At 42.6% G+C, this 19,716-nt stretch overlaps 1 protein-coding gene across 1 annotated transcript in view; it reads left to right on the top strand.

Moving 5' to 3' along the window:
• Positions 1-176: 176 nt before the first annotated feature.
• The window catches only part of LOC6739699 (dopamine D2-like receptor), a 42,293-nt gene continuing 22,753 nt past the window's right edge, over positions 177-19,716 (top strand). Inside the window, exons 1-2 of the mRNA XM_016172068.3 lie at positions 177-539; positions 13,112-13,859. Coding sequence (XP_016035602.2) covers positions 13,451-13,859 — 409 coding nt within the window. The 5' untranslated portion in view covers positions 177-539; positions 13,112-13,450. The remainder of the gene's footprint in view (positions 540-13,111; positions 13,860-19,716) is intronic.

Genomic DNA, 19,716 nt, shown 5'->3' with positions numbered 1-19,716 from the left:
GCTGTTTTGGCCCTATCACAGCAGCTGGTGCCGCTGATAAGAAGCCACCTACCCATGCCACCTGCCCACTGGAAGCGGTGCTGCAACTGGAAGGCTAAATATCCTCGGCATTTTGGGCAACGGTCGGCTGTTCGTCGGCTGTTGTCGGCTGCCTGCTTTTGGCCACAGTCGCAACAGTTTGGCCAAAACATCCGCACATTTCAGTTCCTGTACGGCGTTGCGCGTTGACGGTATCAGCGGCGTTTCAAGCGGAATAAAGTTGGTAACGGTTGCCAACAAGTGACGTTTTCAAATACGATTGGTAAAAGTGATCAACTGTGCTAGCAGCGATTTGAAAAGAAATCTATCCAAATTTGTGCTCCGAACAATTTGGAAACTGAATTCGTTTTAGAATGTGCTTAATCGCTTGAAAAATAGTTTGTTCGAAATTGAACTTCACACGGTGTCTAACACGGCGTATACGTTATATTAATAAATAATTTGCCTGAGCTTAAACCAGCAACAAATGTAAATTGACAGGAAACTAAAGCCGATTGCTTGTAAGTCATGTTTATTTAATTGAATATATCAATTTAAGTGGACGATCCAGCTAACGACATGAAATATTTATATTTGAATATTTAAATAATGACAATAATTGTTATGGTGAAGGAGTCAAAGTTTCAAAAAACACAATTTATTTAAAGCTATTAGTGAAATAGGTGCTACGATGCCGAAATAGGCATTTTAAATTAATTAATATAAATATGATAAAAATAGGTCATACAATTATCAGTCAGATAAAAATCCACTTTGAAATTGACTTCAGATGTTTTAAGTTAAGTAATAAAGTTAAATATGCATTCTCAAAACTAGTTATCTATCACATTTGAATATAGTAGTTACTAAAGTGAAATTATTTTTAAGCCCGTGAATATGTAGTCACTTTCCTTGCATAATCCTGGCTTATATGTGGGTGCGAGGCAGCCAAACTGAAGTCGAAGGACTCCGGCAAGGCTAAATAATGCGGAACCACGCCAACAAGTCGGATTGCATCCTTAAGCGCAAAATGCCGTGCCATGTCAACGGCCAAGCAACAACGAACCACAATATTGCGAGACCATTAAGAACCTGCAAACACTAAAAACCCCAAAATAACAATAATAATGGTATGGTCGAGGGCCGAGAAGAAATGGTGGAAATGCAGGAAATTCACTTTCTCCAGCGACAAGCAAAGCAATTTCTTCCCTTTATGTGCCCAACTCGTTGAAAAACCACCGAATGGGGCGTGGCAGCGGGGGTGGGGCGAAGATTTGGGGATGGTAGGTGGTATCCACAAATGCATTTTCGGCTTTTCCCACACTTTTGCAACAGCCCCATCCCCATCCCCATCCCCACACCTTCGCCTCCTTCATGTTTTCTTTTCATTTCGCTCTGCTTGTGCCTGCAATTTGTTTTTCAATGACTTTGTAATTGAGTTAAAAGTTTTGTTCTAATTTCGCCTGCATTTTTGCGGAATTTCAATAACAATAGACTTTTGACAGCAGCCGGAATCGATTCGAACCGAAAGCCTACACCGCGATAAACTACCCAACCATATCTGAGTAAAACTACCGCCCAGTTGATTAAATTATATGACATGGGCTTCATAAAACTCGTTTGTGGCTCAATAAATTAAACAATTAATGGTCCGCGCGGAGGACATCAATGAAATTGCAGCATCATTCCTCAAGCGGCGGCCAATGAATCCTCGATTCTGCGTGCCGGCTTATCCATTGCCAGGATATGGACTATAAGGACTATAAGGACTATAAGGACGATAAGGATGGGGACAAGGACGAGCGCGAGCCGATTCCAAATGCGTGGCGGACAATTAAAAAAAGCTCATAAAAGAGAGCGAACGACGAGCAAACGACCATCGAACAATTTACAGGCGTAACCAAAACGGGCAACGTCATCCGGACAATGGCAGGAAAATCGTTGGCCATCAGAGCTCCATGTCACGTTGTATTTTTTTTTTTTTTTTTTGTTCTTACGCCTTTTATGACCACCCCCGTGTTTTTCCTCCTGCATTTCCCGCCGACCTTCCATCCAGCAGCCTCGCACGGCCAGTTATTAAGGGTAAAAATTTTTAATTAAATTCTCGCTTGAATTAGCCTCGTTTCAGTCACGTGTTAATAATAATAATCAAATGTCCAAGACAACTTCTCGGACGTAATCATTCCCATTCTCATTTTTATCCATGGTGGTGGCCATGACGCAGGAGATCCCTCCCCTTTTTGCCCGGGAAAATCCAGCATAACAAGTTAAACTCACTACGGCCAATTGATTTCTTTTTTTTTTTGTGTGTTGCCGTCGTACTTTTTTGGAATTCGTAACTTTTTGCGGCCTCTATTCGCTTGTTCGAGATTTATGGCTAAAGGTTCGATCGGACGCAGGGCTACCCTGATTAAAATATTGTTTGACGTTGGCCTGTTGTTGATTAAGGCCAGTTATAAGCGTCCATTGCGGCGGTTTTATGGCAACTGAACTGAACAGAACAGAACAGAATCGAACTGGCAACTGGAGTAACGCAGACGGGCTTATTTATATACCAGGCCTTTATTGACAATTGAGGTAGGTGCCGAGGGGCAATATTGTTGTTTACGCCAAAAATATGACTATTTTCGTTTCATTGCAAGGCAAACATTTTGGCCAGTGCGCTGAGCTGTGGCAAACATAATTAAACCAAAAGAATGTATCTGTGTCACAAGCCGTGTTTGACACTTGATTACATTTTTAATTTGTGCATATGTTTGAATTAATTACAATTTATATGACAATTTTATACTATTTATATGACGCACATAATACAAATATAAAAATTTAACAAGCTACTTGTCTTGCCACTGAGCAACTTTGGCTTAAACTATGTCAGCAATGTGGGTGCTTTATATTTGCATATGCTCTAGAGAAAACATGAAATTCTGTCTAGCCACCCACCACCCACTGTTTAGTCCAAATATTTTATGACAAAATACTGGGAAATATTCAGAAATGCCGCTGCTTTCTTCGTGGAATTCGTTGATATCCTTTATGCAAATATTTAAGCAGTAATGCCTGACAGCCGAGCGGCAGGAAGGAGCAGCAGACTCCTTATTAGCAGGGCGACGGGCTCCAACTTTAAAGAGGATCCTGGGAGCGCTAAGTGCCCACCTAGTCGCCTCCACCATCACCATCTCCATGGCCCACGTACCCACATAAGCATCCGTATAGACGCCGCCACGTCCTTGTCGCCGTGTTTAAATCAATTTACGCGCGCTTTGGCATATTTAGTGGCATAAAACAGCACAACATGCTGGGAAGGAGCTGCTGCGAAGGGGCTTTCCCTTCCAGGGAAAGTGAAAAGTGCCGTTGACAGATTTTTCTCGTTTTCGGCTGGCTGCCATCTACCATCTACCATATCCACCATCAGCATCACGCACCATGCTCCGCGGCAAATGGTTGGCGGGGAAAAGTGGGGCAAAGTGGGGGCCACTGACATGCCGCAGACACTGCAAAATTTGTGAGCGCCAGGAAAACACAAAAAAAAAAAAAAAATAACACCAAAGTGGCGCGGAATGCGATGCCTCGCAGGTGGAGCTATGTTGGCCAGAAATCTGAATGATATGCCATACTTGTACTTGTGAACATGTGAGACAGCAGTTAATTAGCCGAATTATGTGACACTTTTATTGGCATGGAAAAAGTGTTCATAAAATTAAATTTATTAATAAATATTTAGTAACTGAAAAAACTTTATAAAGAATAAAACAGTTTAAAAGCACAGAATTTTGGATAATTCAATTATTGATTGCAAGCCACAAGATAAACTTCTTTCTTTTACCAAAGCACGTACTGCAGCTAATAAACTTATAACTGACCAAAGATGAGCAGCCAGCCACAAATAAAATCCCAAATTACTAAACCATTCAAGTTTTATAGTTTCCGACAAGCCGAGCGTGACCATTAAACTTGCGAAATTGTGTAACAATAAACTTTTCGGACATGAAATCTTAAATTTGCTAAATAACAGCTGGCAACTAAAAAATATGGAATATAAAACATTAAAGTTGAAGCAAATTAGAAACAGGCATATGAAGAGAAAACGGCTCAAATGAACACATGGATATTGTATACACTCAGCACAAATTCGTATATACGCACATATTTACATATTGATAGGTTCAATTAAGTGCTTGGACGCTCTTGGGTTCAATTTGCTTAGGCGACCCTTCCACGCCAAACTTTTTATTGCCAATTTTTGAGCCTTTTTCCCGGGCCATGCTATTGTTGCCAGCTTAAGCCACAGCATAAATATTTAAATTTGTTGTAGCCGGGTGAGGAAAATTGATAGGATTTAATGGCATTAGGCTGGAGGCAGCCTCGCCATCGATGCCGGCGATGTTGAGTTCCCGATAAGCCTTCGCATAATGCGATACTACCACTGCATATGAGGGCCTATTGCCGATGTGTTAACTTATTCGAACTCCAGCCATCACCCCCTTCTACCAACCATTAGAGCCGCCCTCGCATCTAAGGCTTTGATTTATGGCCCGCACATTTCGGGTGCTCATTAAAAAGCCATAAAGTGCTGCCATTAGACAATAACCCAATTTCAAGCAATAATAGCCTCATTAGCTTAAGTGTGAAAATGGGCCTAAAAAATGTGCATGCAAGAAATTGAAAAGCTTCATTCGTATATCTTATAAAAATAATACTACTACTTACTTATTAAGGAGCCAATTGGCAATTCACCACTTCATAGTTAACGACACCGATAAAAATACTGTCACTTAATCGCGTTGAAATATTTACAAATAGCTAAAGTGCAATGCAATCGTGCGCAATGCGGCAGCATAAATACTCAATCTATCTAAATGCAATTTACAGTGTTTGCAACACAAAACGCTGTGCAAATATTTCAAATTGCACTTATCAATATTTGTTGCCATTGGTTTTTATGGCCAAGTACTGGTATGTGTGGCAGTTATTATTATCATTTGTACTTTTACCGTCCGCTCGTTCGTTCGTTCGTCGATTTCTGACGCAGGTTAAATGGCTAGTCATCCAAATACCCACTCGTAGATACATACATGCATATATATATAGATACATTCGAGTCTCGTCTTTAGCCCGTTTTGGCCACGTTCATGGCGGCAAAAGAGTCCAGTGGGGAAATCACATGGAGAGCATTTACAACATGCATGCGAATGCCGAGTGCCCAGCTATTTGCCGAGCTGGCAACTTAATTAAAAGGCCAAGCCGGGCCAAGTACACAGTTGGACAATTATATTTGCCAATGAATATTTGATTTCATTTTAAAACACTGGGTGGAGAACTTTTAGAAATTGCAACCATGTAGCTGCAAATTAGATGGCTACGGCTTCTCGTATCCTTCGGATAGAAATGCAAGAAAAAAAAAACACTTTTAAATATGCATTACACGGTTTCTGTTGCATATACATACATATATCTAGCCCAAATAGTAGGGGCATATTTTAAAGAAAATATTAGAATTAATTTGGCTATTGGTTGCATTCGCATCGTCTGACAAATCGCCTAGAGAATGTGTACCTCTGTGGAATTTTCAAGTGCCAAGTATGCATAAAATAAATTCTTTATGGGGCACTTAACAAACGAGATGCGTTTGTGCAGATCGATTCATTCGCAAATGCACGACTCCCAAAGTTTCGTTGCACATGAAAAGGGGTCCTTAGTGCGTATGTTGCACGACTGTGTGTGTGTGGTAAGTACACTTTGGATACATTGTTGTGAATTTATAAGGGTGCATGAGATTTAAATTTAAATGGGTGCACAGAAAAAAGCACTCAAGAACTTATTAGGTAGCTTAGATAATCGCAAAATAGTTTTAGTTCCTTTATTAAGCTTTAATCAGGACAAAGACTAACTAAATAATGTATGAAATACATCATCGAATTTACAAAAGATTGCAAGATTTCTCTCTGTGCAAAAGTCCGTCTTCACATTGTAGCTGCAGCTAGAAAGTAACAAAACTGTGTGCCACGAATGGCAGGACGTGGTCGCAGGACATCTGACTGTGAAAACTAACCAAATTGTAGCGATACATGTTGCATGTTCGCCAGTGGGCTGGTTGGTGTGCGAATGGCTGCTTGCCACATTATTCATATGTCGGCTGTGGGAAGCAAGACTCACTATGCGGTTGCCACCGATTTCAATTCGGAGTCTCTATGCCAATGTATGTACGTAGGTGGTTGCAACATGCGGGCCACGGATGCATCCACAATTGATTGTCATGATTGCCTGGGAGCCAACATTGTCGGCTGTTTACTGGCGTTTGTGCCCCAGCGATGTCTGCACTTGTTGTGGCCATAATTGAATTTTATGGCCGCTTATTTTTATTGCCATCCCCCACCCACCATCCCCTTTCGATGCCCCACCACACACAGCTGCCAATTTATGACACAAATCGAAATTGACACAGGGAGTTGGCGGTGGAGGCGCTGCGAAGCCGTTGTGCCCCACGGGAGTTATATAAATAATTGATGCACGCAAATAGGTAAATATCCCATCAAAATTTCCTACGAAACTCGTGTTCGGAAACGTAATGAGGAAAATTGGGAAATGCGGTCAACTATTTGATAGCTTATTCACTTCCCGTACTTCACTGCCTGTATGAAATCATGCAAGAGTCCATTGACTTTGTCAACTATTTAGATATTACAAGTCTAGTTAGCAATATAAAGTATATAACTAAATTTATTTTGATAAGAAACTAAGAACTATATAAACCCACTTTATGATTTCTAAATATTCTTTCGTATGCTGAATCTAATACGTTGAAGAAAGGGTATTTAACTGCCATGCCAGACGTATTTCCTGCAATTTTTCTTGTTTTGTCACTGAGCAAATCAATATAATAAATTATACGTGCTGATATAATACTTTCGACCGCCTTAGCCGGCGATGAAAACTTTCCTCTATGCGCTGTTCTGGGTTTTTCCGCTCCGGCACAATGCTTCCTTCACACCTGCGAATCCTGGCCGAACAATAATGGAAGACACAACGTGAAAAATTGAAGCCAGATGTCTGTCCGGCCTAATGGTGAATATGGCCAACAACAACAGGGGCCACAGTGGCAGGATAGAAAGGACTCGGTCTCGGACTCGGACTGACCTAGACACACATCAGTGGACTCATAAATCTCAATTTGATTTGGGTTTCCCGTGCTTTGTCTCCGCATTCCTACGACTTTGCACATTCGACGATTTTTGTTGCGCCCAGCTCGCCATAATTTATTTGATTTTCCCGGATATGTCTCACTTCGGCCTTGACTCCTCTCGGCCAAATCCTTATTCTTGGCCGGGTACGGAGGCTGGGTGAAAGGCGGTTTCGTGTTTGTGTGTGTGTGAGTGTTTGCCTTGGCCACGCCCCATTGTGCCCAGAGTGGCAGTGTCCTTCTAATTGTTTTGCCATTGTCAATTTCCCGTGTAATTGCCTAGCAATTAGGCGGCTGTTAAATGAGCTTACATAACTCATGTGGGGGCGTAGGACGTGGGCGTGGCAGCGGCTCTGTGCGTTTCCCTCACTCTCGTGCAAAGCAATTAAATGGGAAATCCAGGGAAAAAAAAGAGTAATACGTCTGAGCCGCAACTTTCAAGAAAATGCTCTAAAAAAACAATTCTAAAACAAGAAATAATCAGGTATATAAACCTTAATTAATGGGAATTTTAGGGCACAGTAACTTTATTTATAGTATTGATTTTAAAATACCATCTTATCTTGTTTACTTTCTGTGCGATGCAGACTGACATTAGCCGTAAATGAAGGGAGTTCCGATGAGCTCGATCCCGGCTTTGGTTAATTAGTTTAGCTCGCTTACTAATTGCATCAGCGAGTGGCGCTGCTCCTGGCATTACGCCACTGGAAACTTGCGCCTGACAAGCTAATGAAATTGTCAATGGAACCACACGGGTAACCATCCCACACTGTCCACTCCGCCGCGTCCTCAGCCATACCCAAACCGCCCACGCATCCTGCGTCCTGCATCCCGCTCCTTGTCACACATCCGTGCCTTAATTGCCAGCCCTCTCGCATAAGAATTTAATTTATAGCCCAGGCCCTAAGCCGTGGAAGAAGCTCAAGGGTCACCGATGTCGTGGGCGGGTGGGCGAGATTGCTCCGTGTGCTGTGGTGGAAACTATGACAAGGATACCGAGAAAGATGTCCCTCTAGATTAGCATCGATTCATTAGCTATTTATAGGAGGAGGGTGCTCCAATAAGTGCTAGTTATTACAATTTCACATCTTTTAAATCTAACTAGTTATTTTAACTATTTCTTATTCATCTTGTATACAAAACACTTTTCTATTTGCTAGATATTTTCAATTAAATCCTTTGCTTTTCCTGTGTAGTTGATGCACCTTAAATTGACCTGGAAAAGTTGCGAACCGTGGTGATTCCTTTTCGTCGCGAAGAAAATGGCTGGGGCAACAGTAAAGAAATCAATTAAGTGTGTGCGACCATGTGGGCAGTGGGTGGTTCCGTGGAAAAGTGGGCGCTGCGAAGTTTCCGGCGTTTGCGGCGATGGCGATGGCGATGGCGATAGATAATAATGAACGATAAGTGTTAGAGTTGCCGCCTGCCATCAGTCACCACGCCCATCCAGGGCCACCAATGGGCCATCCGGATCCAGCCACCGATGGATGGTCGGGGTGGAAGGTGTATCCTTGAGCTCTTCGAGAGCATTGTTTGGCATCGCCAGCCCGCCTCTTCATTTGTTGACTTCGAGCTGAGTGCATGTGTAAATTTAGCTAACATTTTAAGTGTCAACTTGCTATGACAACTAGTTGGGCTCCCGGCTCGCCCAGGAAGTTCGTATCCGGAAAACGGGGACTGGAGGCAGCTTTGTGTGATTAATGGCATGCCGCAGCGTTTGTTACGAATGGAAATAGCAAGGAATATTTCTGAGCTTTGCCTAAAACAGAAATTTCTCTACCTTTGGGGCATATGGAAATGTTGCCGTGAGTCTTTAGATTTGCATGACAAAATACTTAATAAGAGGAAACACACATATGGTAGCCATAAGTTGGACTGACATTTGGTAAAATATTTCGCTTTTAAACTGTCTTCTTAACTTAAATTTATCTGTAGGTAAATTTTGTAGTATTCAATATTCATTTGTAACTAGTTTTCCATAGATCTTTTTCCATGAGTAACCATAATTTGCCAGCTTAACTTTTATCTGATTCAACACCGCACAGTAACTGCGCTGAAAAACATGCAAAAGTATTGTGCAGAATATAGTCACTGTGATTAATCGTTGGTGGTTCCACCGCAGAGGGTGCGGTTCGCCAAGTTGACGGAGTGAAATTGTTTTCGGCAAGCCGGAAAAGTCTAGTTAACGGAATATTACGCATTACATCAGCGCCGAAAGTAGACGACATGCATGCACATAATTCTGGTTGACAGAGGGGAAAATGGATGGCCAAAATTTCCACTTTCAGGTGAGAGAGCTGGAAAATTGTTTCCGGGAAACAAAGCTTGATAGTTCTTAAGACGATTTAAGCCCTTTGTTCGCTGCTAATATGACTTTGTGTTTGGTTAACTTTCGAGCTTCATATAGAATTCATTAAAATGTGAATGGCAAGCGAATTTTGCAATTGAATTTTGCAAGGAAGCAAATGTCATCGCTCCTTACCATGCTGAGTTTTAAATTCAAATTTCATTGGCCCCGAAAATTTTTGCGGGCTTCATCGTTCGCTTTGATCGTTGCAAAAAAAAAAAAAAAAACCATAAATAAATAAAGCGAACAGAAATTAAATCAAATTGCGTGCTTAAGCTGCCGGGGCAAATAAAAATACCGAGCGACCGCACCTGTCTCAGTTTTCCATTTCTCCGTGCTTCCGAGCTCCCGCGTTTCCCGGAGTTTTCCCTTTCCGCCATTTCCCCCGTGGCCGCTTGTCGCTGACATGTGAAAGATATTTTAAAGCAAATATTTGCGCAGTGTTTGCGGTACCTCGGATTGTATTTTTCTTCCTTCCATTCGCTTTCTTTTTTTTTTTTTGTGCCCCATAGGCAGTTCACATTCGCAGAGCGACTGAAACAGATATGCGCCCTTGGGCGGGCCGACGTGGCGTATGCGTGATGCGATGTGTGCGCCACCCATGGAAGCCGGCAGATTACGCTGCGGATAAGCAATGTGACGAGGAATGGGCGGCAGATGAGCAATGAGCATGCGATTAGTTGCACTCCTGCCCTCGGGGAGCCTCGATGGACTTGGAATGGCATTCTGCCATTCTGGTGTGGAATTGAGTGGAAGCACTGATCGGATTGGGGACTTGAACTTGATTTCCCCGGAAGTAATGTCGACTTCTGCACATCAAGGGTTAAAAAAGGATTTCTTAATCATAGTAAATTATAGTAAATGAAGAGGTATATATATAGAAGTGCTGATTACATTTTTCTGAAGATAAAAAAGCTACATATATATATTTATGTTTCTTTGTCTCAGCACGTATCGTTAACAAGTAGTTTCACTATCTACCATTTATTACAAAGCTGGAAGAAAAGTGATATGAACCATTTACTCCACTTTATTTGCCTTCAGTGCCTTGACCAAATTATATAAACGCCTAGAACACCTCAAATTCGTGCCATTTACTTATTTATTGACTTTGACGGGGCGGCAAACAGCCGAAATTGACCCACATAGTCGGTTTATGTCCATCAATGAAGTGACAGACAAACAAAAGTCGTCCTGCGTCGCCTCGCCCGAGTGGAGTTTTTTTTTTCTTTTTTTTTTTGGCCCGACTGCCTCGCATTTTGGCTACCTTTCGCTGTTTTACGACTTAATGACTCCACCGGGATTAATATGACTAATGGTGCTCCGCTTTTTATTCGATACCTGCCCACCTGACCACCTGCCCACCTGGCTACCCATAGTCATAGCCATAGCCATGGCCAAAGCGCCACAAAAATATGGCTTTTCTGCAATTCATGTCCATTGGTGGTCGGGAGTGGGGAGTGAATAATAATTATGGGCTCTCCGGCTGACTTTGTTGGTTCTGTAATGTGCTGACATGCTATTTTTCGCCTGCAAGGAATTTCACGTTATTTTTACTCTTTAAAGAGGGGAATTTTTTGGGCGGATGAGAGGCTATTCTTGAAATTTATAACCATTCCGCGTTGTTGTCGGCAAAATTACAATAAGAATCTGTTTTCTTGGAGTATTTAATTTATACCATTCCTCAGAGAGGGTCTATAAACTTTGCCCTTTTCGGAATACATAATTATAATTATAAATATTGAACTTTAAAGGCAAATAGGCCACGAAGCTCTTGAGCCGTTCTATCTGTCCCACAAGCCTGTTTCGTGTCCTGTATTAGCAACTAATCTATAAATATAACTGTAGCAGCTGGAAATTTAAACACTTGACACCCACACAAGCCAACAGGCACGCACACACACACACACACAGACAGAGGAGTGAGTACTCGACACGCACCCGACCTTTGACCCATGTACGAGCACATTTGAAGTGGCCGTTTGGCTGTCATTAGCCGGCTGCAGTGACAGAGGTAACAGCAACAGCAACTACAACTTGGCCAACAACAGCGGGGCAAACAAACAGTTTATCAAGGCGCCCGCCTGGACTCCACTAAAGGGTCAGACGGAAGTAGGAGCCCCACTTATCTGGTGGCATGCATCAGTCAGCTAGTCAGTCACTCATTCAGTTGGCCAGCCAGTCAGTCGGGAAATTAATTAACAACAACATTGACACTTGAGCATTTGGCAGGACGTGCAGACAGCAAACGGCAGCCCAGCTCCTTGCAAAGTCAACAAGGTGTTGTCAAGTTGAGGTCCTTTCCGAAGTTTCCTCGATTTGCTCTACAACCCAATCCAGTCCACTACATTCCTTCGATCTTCTCCAATGTTGTGTATTGTTTTGCAACGTTGAGCCTGCTGTTCTTCTGGCTGCACTGAGCGAAAATGCAATAAATTTAAGTAAAATATATGTTATATATTTACATTTGCTTAGTTAACTTAGTTTTAAGCTAACCTGCATCACAGACTTATATCAGCTTATCAAGTAATCATCCCTTCTATTTGCTATAAACCCTAGTTTTTTTTTTCCCAGTGTAGCGTATCTAGTTGTTTGTGTGGTCCATCCAGGAACAGCTTCTAAAATAGCCCACTCCTGCCCCCTTCTCGCCCAGCCTGACCACTCTAAGTTATGCTTCTGCGGCTGGGGCATTGTGTTATTTGTTTGTTTTGGAAATAAATTCGATGTTAGTGCTGTTTTGGGGCCAGCTACTCCACCGCTGCCCGTGGTCCTCGTCTGCGGTTTCCTGGGCTTTTAGGGCTGTTTTGAATTCGGATATGGGCCCAGCCATTGTTTCATTGTTCCATGATGGGGTCTGTGGGTCTGTGTCTGTTGCGTGAAATATGTCTCAATTAATTATCCATGTTTGTGACATACGCAGGCGGAGAATTGATTTGATTTCTGTTATTGTTGCTTATCACTATCGATTTCGATTATTCAAAGTCCCTTTTTGCCCTGCGGCCACTGGCGATTGCCCTCGGTTCCTCAGTTCCTGCAAATCAAATGCAATTATGTCGTTCAATCGTCTGAATGCTGAACGGTAAATCGAGTAAACAAGAGTGGGCGGAGGTGGTCTGAATAATTTATGACCGCCCATTAATTATTACTCATAGAGCTGTCCTATGACTTATCGACTTTAAGCCAATTGGTGGGAGTGAGGCTGGCAGGGCAGCAACCCGATCAAAGCCAAAAATCAAAGTGTGGGTATCATTGTGTATTTCGTAAATTAGAAGGCCAATTTGGTGGCAACTCCTGTTTGTGATACAATTCCTGGCTGCCATTGTACTCGTGGTCCTTCTAGGAATTCATTAAATGTATCCAATTTGCTGCCAAGGTAATTTACTTGGTGAACAATTAAGTTCAAGTAGCTATGTTTAGTCATTTCAAAGTTATGTCTTCACAATTAATTTTATATAAATACTACGTGCTATTCTTAATTAAGCATCTACACTTGAGGTTTTCTCTATAAGTAGCCTATTGAACTAGTTTTCATTAATGTTTTCATTCTTTTCCTTTCTCGATTGCAGCTCTAACTTCCGGCGCTTTGGTGGCGTAAAATGTTTGCCACCAATATCCGTTCGGTTGCCGTAGAAATCGTCCTGGTGGTGCCGTGAGCTCTCGTCCTTTTCCTTTCGCGAGTCCTGAATCCGCGTCCCTCGCTCATTTCCGGTGCGCCGTTTTTACATTTGCAATTCGAATCGGATTGGAATTGGAATCGGAATCAGAATCGGCGCGAGGACATTTCCATTCCTTCCCATTCTTTTTTTATTTTTTTCTTGCGATTTGCGTTGCATATGCGAGGGCTAATTAGCATGCTGCATTTCCAGCAATCAGAGTAGAGCGCACAATAGGAATAATAACGCGGAATGGAAGAGGATGTGTATGCCTCGCTGGGTGCCTACAACGACAGCGGTGGCGACGATTGGAGCAGCTCGGAGCACCTGGTCCTGTGGGAGGAGGATGAGGCGCAGCGACCGGCTGCTAATGCCACCAGTCGGCATAATCAACTGCAGGTGGCCAGGTGGAATGCCACCGGCAATGCGACCATCAGTGCGACCTTCGAGGACGTACCCTTCGATGCGAACAACTACTGGGCCCTATTGGCCCTAGTCCTCGTCCTGGGAACGGCGGCCGGGAACATCCTTGTCTGCCTGGCCATCGCCTGGGAGCGCCGGCTGCAGAATGTGACCAACTACTTCCTCATGTCGCTGGCCATCACCGATCTGATGGTAGCCGTGCTGGTCATGCCGCTGGGCATCCTTACGCTGGTGAAAGGTGAGTTCTTTGTCCCATTCAATGTCCGGAACAGAGGTATTTTTTGCAGCCACCTTTTGTTAAGGGACTCAATGGACACTTGAGTAAGTCACTTGTGCGCCAGGATTGGCTTGTGCGGCTAATCTTAGTTGGGAAAGTTCCTTTTCCATAATTTCATAGTTTACTCTAACGAAAATGAGTTGGGGGAAAACTTCATGAAAATTAATATTAATTACTTGGGGCAAGGGAAAAAAGAGTGAGAAGTTGTGATAGTTCTTAAATTTCTTAAAAAAGTGAAGGAGAAGATACAAGGATTTTAAATCTTAAGATGTCTTTTACTTGCAATTTAAAATCGGTAAATGCGAATCAATTGAATAACGTACAGGGAATTGTGGAAAAATATGGATATTTACGGATTCCTTTTGCTGCAACTCAATCCGAATAATAATCTCTCCAAGTGGAAGAGTATAATAATCAAAGCCAGCGACAGAAACGTGGCAAGGACATTCAGGCCAGGACCTCCTGCGATGTCGCCAACACGAGGCACGAGTTGCATTTAATGAAGCTGCTGGTGGGAATGGCGTTGGCGGTGTGCAGATTGCATTATGTCTCAGATATTTCGATCAAAGCTGGCAAACGTAAGTAAGTCCGGATAGAAAAATGGAATCGCTGGTGTCTATCGGCTGGCAGGGCGGAGCGGAGCTTCATCGTTAGACAATTTAATAAGCGCGGCGCCTTTGTCGTCCTGGCCAGGACGAACCGCTGGCGCAGACAGGGAAGCCCAGAAACAATGCCAGCAAGATGGCAACGGAAGCTTCCAAAGCCTTTGCAGGCGCCGGAGCAACTGCAGCATAAGAATTGCATTAGGGGCGGCAAACGAGCGCTGGTGAATTTCGCTTTGACTTAGTTCGGCTCTGGAAACATCTGCCGACATATTTCTGTCCTGCAATCACACTGAAAAAAAACACCATAAATGCAGCATTATTCAATGATTTCTTTACTTAGTTTCAATGTAATATTATTATCAGAAGTATCATTTTTGTATGGTTAAAGTAGTATTTATTTAAGCTAAACAACTTCAAGCTGGCTACACAAATATTATAACATACCAAACCGGAAATGGAAAAGTTATTTCCGTGACTTTCAAAAGGCGTTGCTTATTTCGTTGCTGCATTTATGTGAGTGCTGCTTCCGGCGGCAGTTAAACGGTATTTCTTCGATTTTCGAAAACGAATGGCTGATTTGAGGACTGCATTTATCTGAGTGCTGCTTCCGCCTTCTGCTGGCGTCCTTTTTGTGCCACCCCCTGCAGATGTTGCAACACTGATGACAGTTTTGTTTGTGCGCTTTGGGAGCCATTACAAACACAAACACAAACACGAGCACGGGCACCAATACAAGCAGAAAGGGCGACGCACACACACCTGGAGCAATCCTTGGCAAAGTGGGCAATGTAGCAAGAAGGAGGACCAACAAATGGCTGCTTGTTATATCAAGTGTGAAAAATATTGCAGTGGCAGTGACAGGAGCAGTTGTTGCTGTAGTTGCAGGGGCACACGCCCGCCAACTGGAGGCAAGAAAGGACGAAATCGGGATTTGCCTGCTGTCAAGGGCTTTGCAGAGGGTCCTGCGACGGAAGCTGAAATCTCCAGCGAACAGCAGGCATTAGATCCCAAGGATTAAGCTCTTACAATTCAAAGGCACAATGGCGCAAGTAGCAACTGGATATGAGTAAGCCGTGCAGTACATTAATTGCATCGGTTACGTAAGTAACATGTGGCACACAAATGGCATTGAAACGGACTTTGTATTCTATCCTCTGTTAATAAGTATGCAAATCCAACTTTCAATGTAAGCTGAATAATTGTGTTCATGACCAATAGGCGTATGAGTAATATACTAGACTAAATGTTTAAAAACGCGTTTAAAGGTGTAATATCAAAATTAATCTAACAAAATCATTCATGGCTTTGGTTCTTGACCTTCTGTAGTGTAATAATAATACAAATTTAAATTTTCACAAAAACTATAATCTACTTAAACATAACCAACTATTGAAAAGGAATCAAAAAGCTGAAATAATATTTTTCAAACTAATAAAAAGCTTAGCGGGAATTGAATTTTTAAGGATAAAATGTTAATGCTATTATGCTAAACTCTGTTGTAAGGACCAGATGCATATATCCTTTGATTTTGAACTCTGGACATATTTTCCACTTGATCAATCGACCTTTTGGAAACAAGACCCATGCAATTAAGCAACATGCCATTTTAAGCGATTGCACTTGCAGTGCGAGCACGTGAATTATGATTACGCGAGGACAACATAATTAATGCATAATTAATTTCATTTTAAAATCTGCATTAAACGCCAGTTAATTAATAACAGTAAACGCAATTACTGCATAGCATAGCCATCAAAAGCCATGAAAAAGACTGTAAATTGAATTACAACGTCCCGTCAATGGTCGTGAATATTTAAGTAAACGCGAAAAGCTCGCAAATGTTTGCAACTTAATAAATTATACTTGGGACGAAAAATGATAAACAAGAGAACAGCCGCAAATATAAAAAGAAAAGCCAAGCGAAAAAAGGCGCGCGACGAGAAGCTGGAAAATTAATTGAGCGCAAATTGGTGAAGCTGCGATTTTCGGCGTCAAACACAACAAACACAAAAAAAAAGGGAAACAGAATAGGCAATGAAATTTTACACAGATATCTTACTGTGCGGAAAATGGAGTTTGGGTGCAATGGAAAATGGAAAATGGGCAAGTGGGATGTCAAATGACTGGGATTTCTGTGGGCATGGAGCTGCTAGACGGCGCGTGGCTTACACGAGAAAAGCCATCCAAAAACAATGGGAAGGGGAGCGAATTTATCATTCTACCACTGGCATCAGACATTTTGTTGTTACTACTATTGTTGTTATTGTTGCTGTTTTTGTTGTCAAAAAGCATTTTAAGCGCTTAAGCCAGAGCATAAGCTGCGACACGCACAAATCTCGAGAAGAAGGGTGGCCAGGACAGCACTTTAAACCACCAGATGGGCAGTGATGCCAAGCATCCAGGATATATGGTTTTTCAAAAAAGTTAAAATATATTTTAACTCTATGTAGTAACTATGTAGTCTGTAGTATCTATATCTGGAAGATGTATATTTTAACTTTTTTCTTGCATTTAAAGATACTTTGAAATTTGTCAGAATTTTCATAATATGGTAATATATAGATCATATTTATTTGAATATATTTAATATCGATATCAAGGAACTATTCCTAGTACCTTTTCCATCACTGTCAATGGAGTACGGAACTGTTCTGTTTGCAAACACAAAAATATGGAAATGCCCCTTCATCGAATTAATGCACAAACTGTCATCAATGAAATACAATCAATTTCTGTTCTATTTGACATTTTAATATTCAGCAAGCTGCATAAATTCTGTTAAATCTTCAAACAAACGTCCCGATATTTCAGTTGAAAGCCCCACTGGGAACGCTTCGTTTGGCAATCAGATTCCTTCGTTTCATAGATAAACGGGCCGCAATGAGCCAATGCCCAAGTTAAAGCCAAAGTTGGATAAACTTTCTGGGTCATCCCCCTGCCTCATTTTGGCCATACCTCCTCGCCAAGCCCACTAGTTGGCTTAATCATAAATCTTTAAGCTACCTGGAGGCACTGGTGGCCAGTGGATGGATGGAGGATGGATGGCTGGCTGGGCAAATGGGTGGGGGGTTTTCGGCGTGGGGAATTGACATGTCTACGCATAGCAAATGGCAGGCACAAAATGGCAGCTGTCGGCTGGCTCACAGCAGCCAATTAATTTTTGGTCAGCTCCTGAAAGAAGGCAGTTCCACCACGCCATCACCCATAGTTCCAGCCACCCAATCCACCCATCGTAACACTCGGATTTGGGGCCTAATGAAGTCGGCCCCGAAATCGGTTGTGTTTAAAGCACCGTTATGGAGTGCGACGTAGGTGAACTGGGGCGTGGCCACGGAACCCTTTTGGCAATCAGTGCGGAATTTGTTTTGTTTTTGCGGTCAGCCGGAGTATGGAGCTCATCCGGTCCGGTTGGTTGGGGGTTACGAGGGGTGTGGTGTGTTGGGTGCTGATGGCGGCGAAGGATGAAGGATGATGGAGGGTGTCCACTGGAGCAGCTGTTCGCCGCCCGCACATCCATCAAGATGTCATGGAGAGGACTCAGCGACTCACATGCCGTGTTCCGGAAACTATGCACTGGGAAAAAAAATAATAACTACGGCTAAAGTTTATAAATATTTAACTAAAAAGCTAAAGTCACTGATTAAGCATTAAATAGCTTGCATTTATATATATGAAACTATAAATGTATTTTTACTACGATTTTTCTCTCAGTGCAGCACTATCCTTTCGGTGGTCGCAGCGCGTGTGTTCAGCTATGTGTAAAAAGTCAGGGGGATCTCTCGCACTGCTGCGCATCGCTGAAAACGCTTTAGTTTCAGCATTTGGCTGGGTCCTCCTTCGTCCTGCGCTCAGGATCTTAAAGTCCTCGCCGTGCCGCAGACATATGCATGCAAGGCGGCTGGCGCGGCTCGCCTCCGCTCATTACTTATGCAAAGTCCTTTTTAGCTGTTAAGTGTTTTGTGTCTACTTACAAATGTAGCTGTAAATCAAGCGGAAGTCGTTTTGCCGGGGAAACCCCCTTTTTTCCAAATGGGGCGCAATTGACTGCACGCGTTGTGGAGCCATTAAATTTTTCATGCGTTTACTATTTCCGGAGTGGGAAAAGTACCTTACTTCATGGCCAACTTATATAAAAAGGGGTGCGGAAGGGAACTTTAAAGGTCTCACCATACATATATGCAAATCTTTGCCTCGCCAGATTGGGCACGAAAATTGATTATAGCGATATACCGCCTGGCGCGAGGATAAAACTTTTGTTGAGTCCATTAGGCCAGTGAACCCGCCCATTTGTTTCGATGATTTAAAGTGAGCTACTTAAAGCATGAAAGTAGGGTTCATTATGGGCTAAATGCAAATCACTCCCCACTAGACTCAAGTTTTCTACGCCATTTTATTGCTTTGAAATTAGTTGCTCATCCAGGAGCTATAAATATTATGTTGCCTGCAGAGCAAAGAGAGATATGCAAATTTGTAGAAAAATAAAACTATCTTTTCCTACCCCGGGTCAAGTGTCTGTTTCCATGAAGTTCGCTTATTACTCCGGTTTAAACTTGGCTAGAACAGCTTCAATTTCAAGGCAATTGTTCTTAACAGCTTTATAACAGTTATGGGCTCGTAAGCACTTTCTAATTCATTTCTTTTTGACAGCGACAATTGCGAAATTACTCTCTTAATGATTAATTGAACAAGTGGTGCCAACAAGCATTGCAAAAGGGGAAAGCGAAACAGAACAGAAACAGAAAATGCTAAAAGCCATTACTCTAATAATATTTGACTTGAATCGATAACTTGTCTAAATTGCAAATAGCCAGAATAAGAGGTGGAGCGAGTGGCAGGGGATAGACACAAATAAACAAGGAGCTGGCAGGATAAACAGCTGGCGGACGGGGCAGAGTGGAGAATAAACAAGGCAGGTGCAGCGAGACAAGTCAAGGAAGTGGAACCGAACTAAAAACCAGCTAAAGGTAACCAAGACCCAGACCAAAACCAAGACCAAGAACAAGACTCTCTCACCGGACCGCCTTGACAGTCAATGCCAAAACAATTGAGGTTGGGCCGGTGCAGGAATGGAGGGGCATGTTGAAGGGGTCGAGAGAGTCCAAAGGACGCAAGGACGTAGGAACGTGTGATGGGAACAGACATTTGCTCGAGCAGCACGTACATATGTGTGGCAGTTGCCTCGAGACTAGAGACCCGCACTGGGACAGGGCCAA

This window comes from Drosophila simulans, chromosome 3R (genome assembly GCF_016746395.2).
Source record: "Drosophila simulans strain w501 chromosome 3R, Prin_Dsim_3.1, whole genome shotgun sequence".
NCBI lineage: Eukaryota > Metazoa > Arthropoda > Insecta > Diptera > Drosophilidae > Drosophila > Drosophila simulans.
The sequence above is the reverse complement of the archived record's forward strand: the minus strand, read 5'-3'. Positions and strand labels throughout refer to the sequence as shown.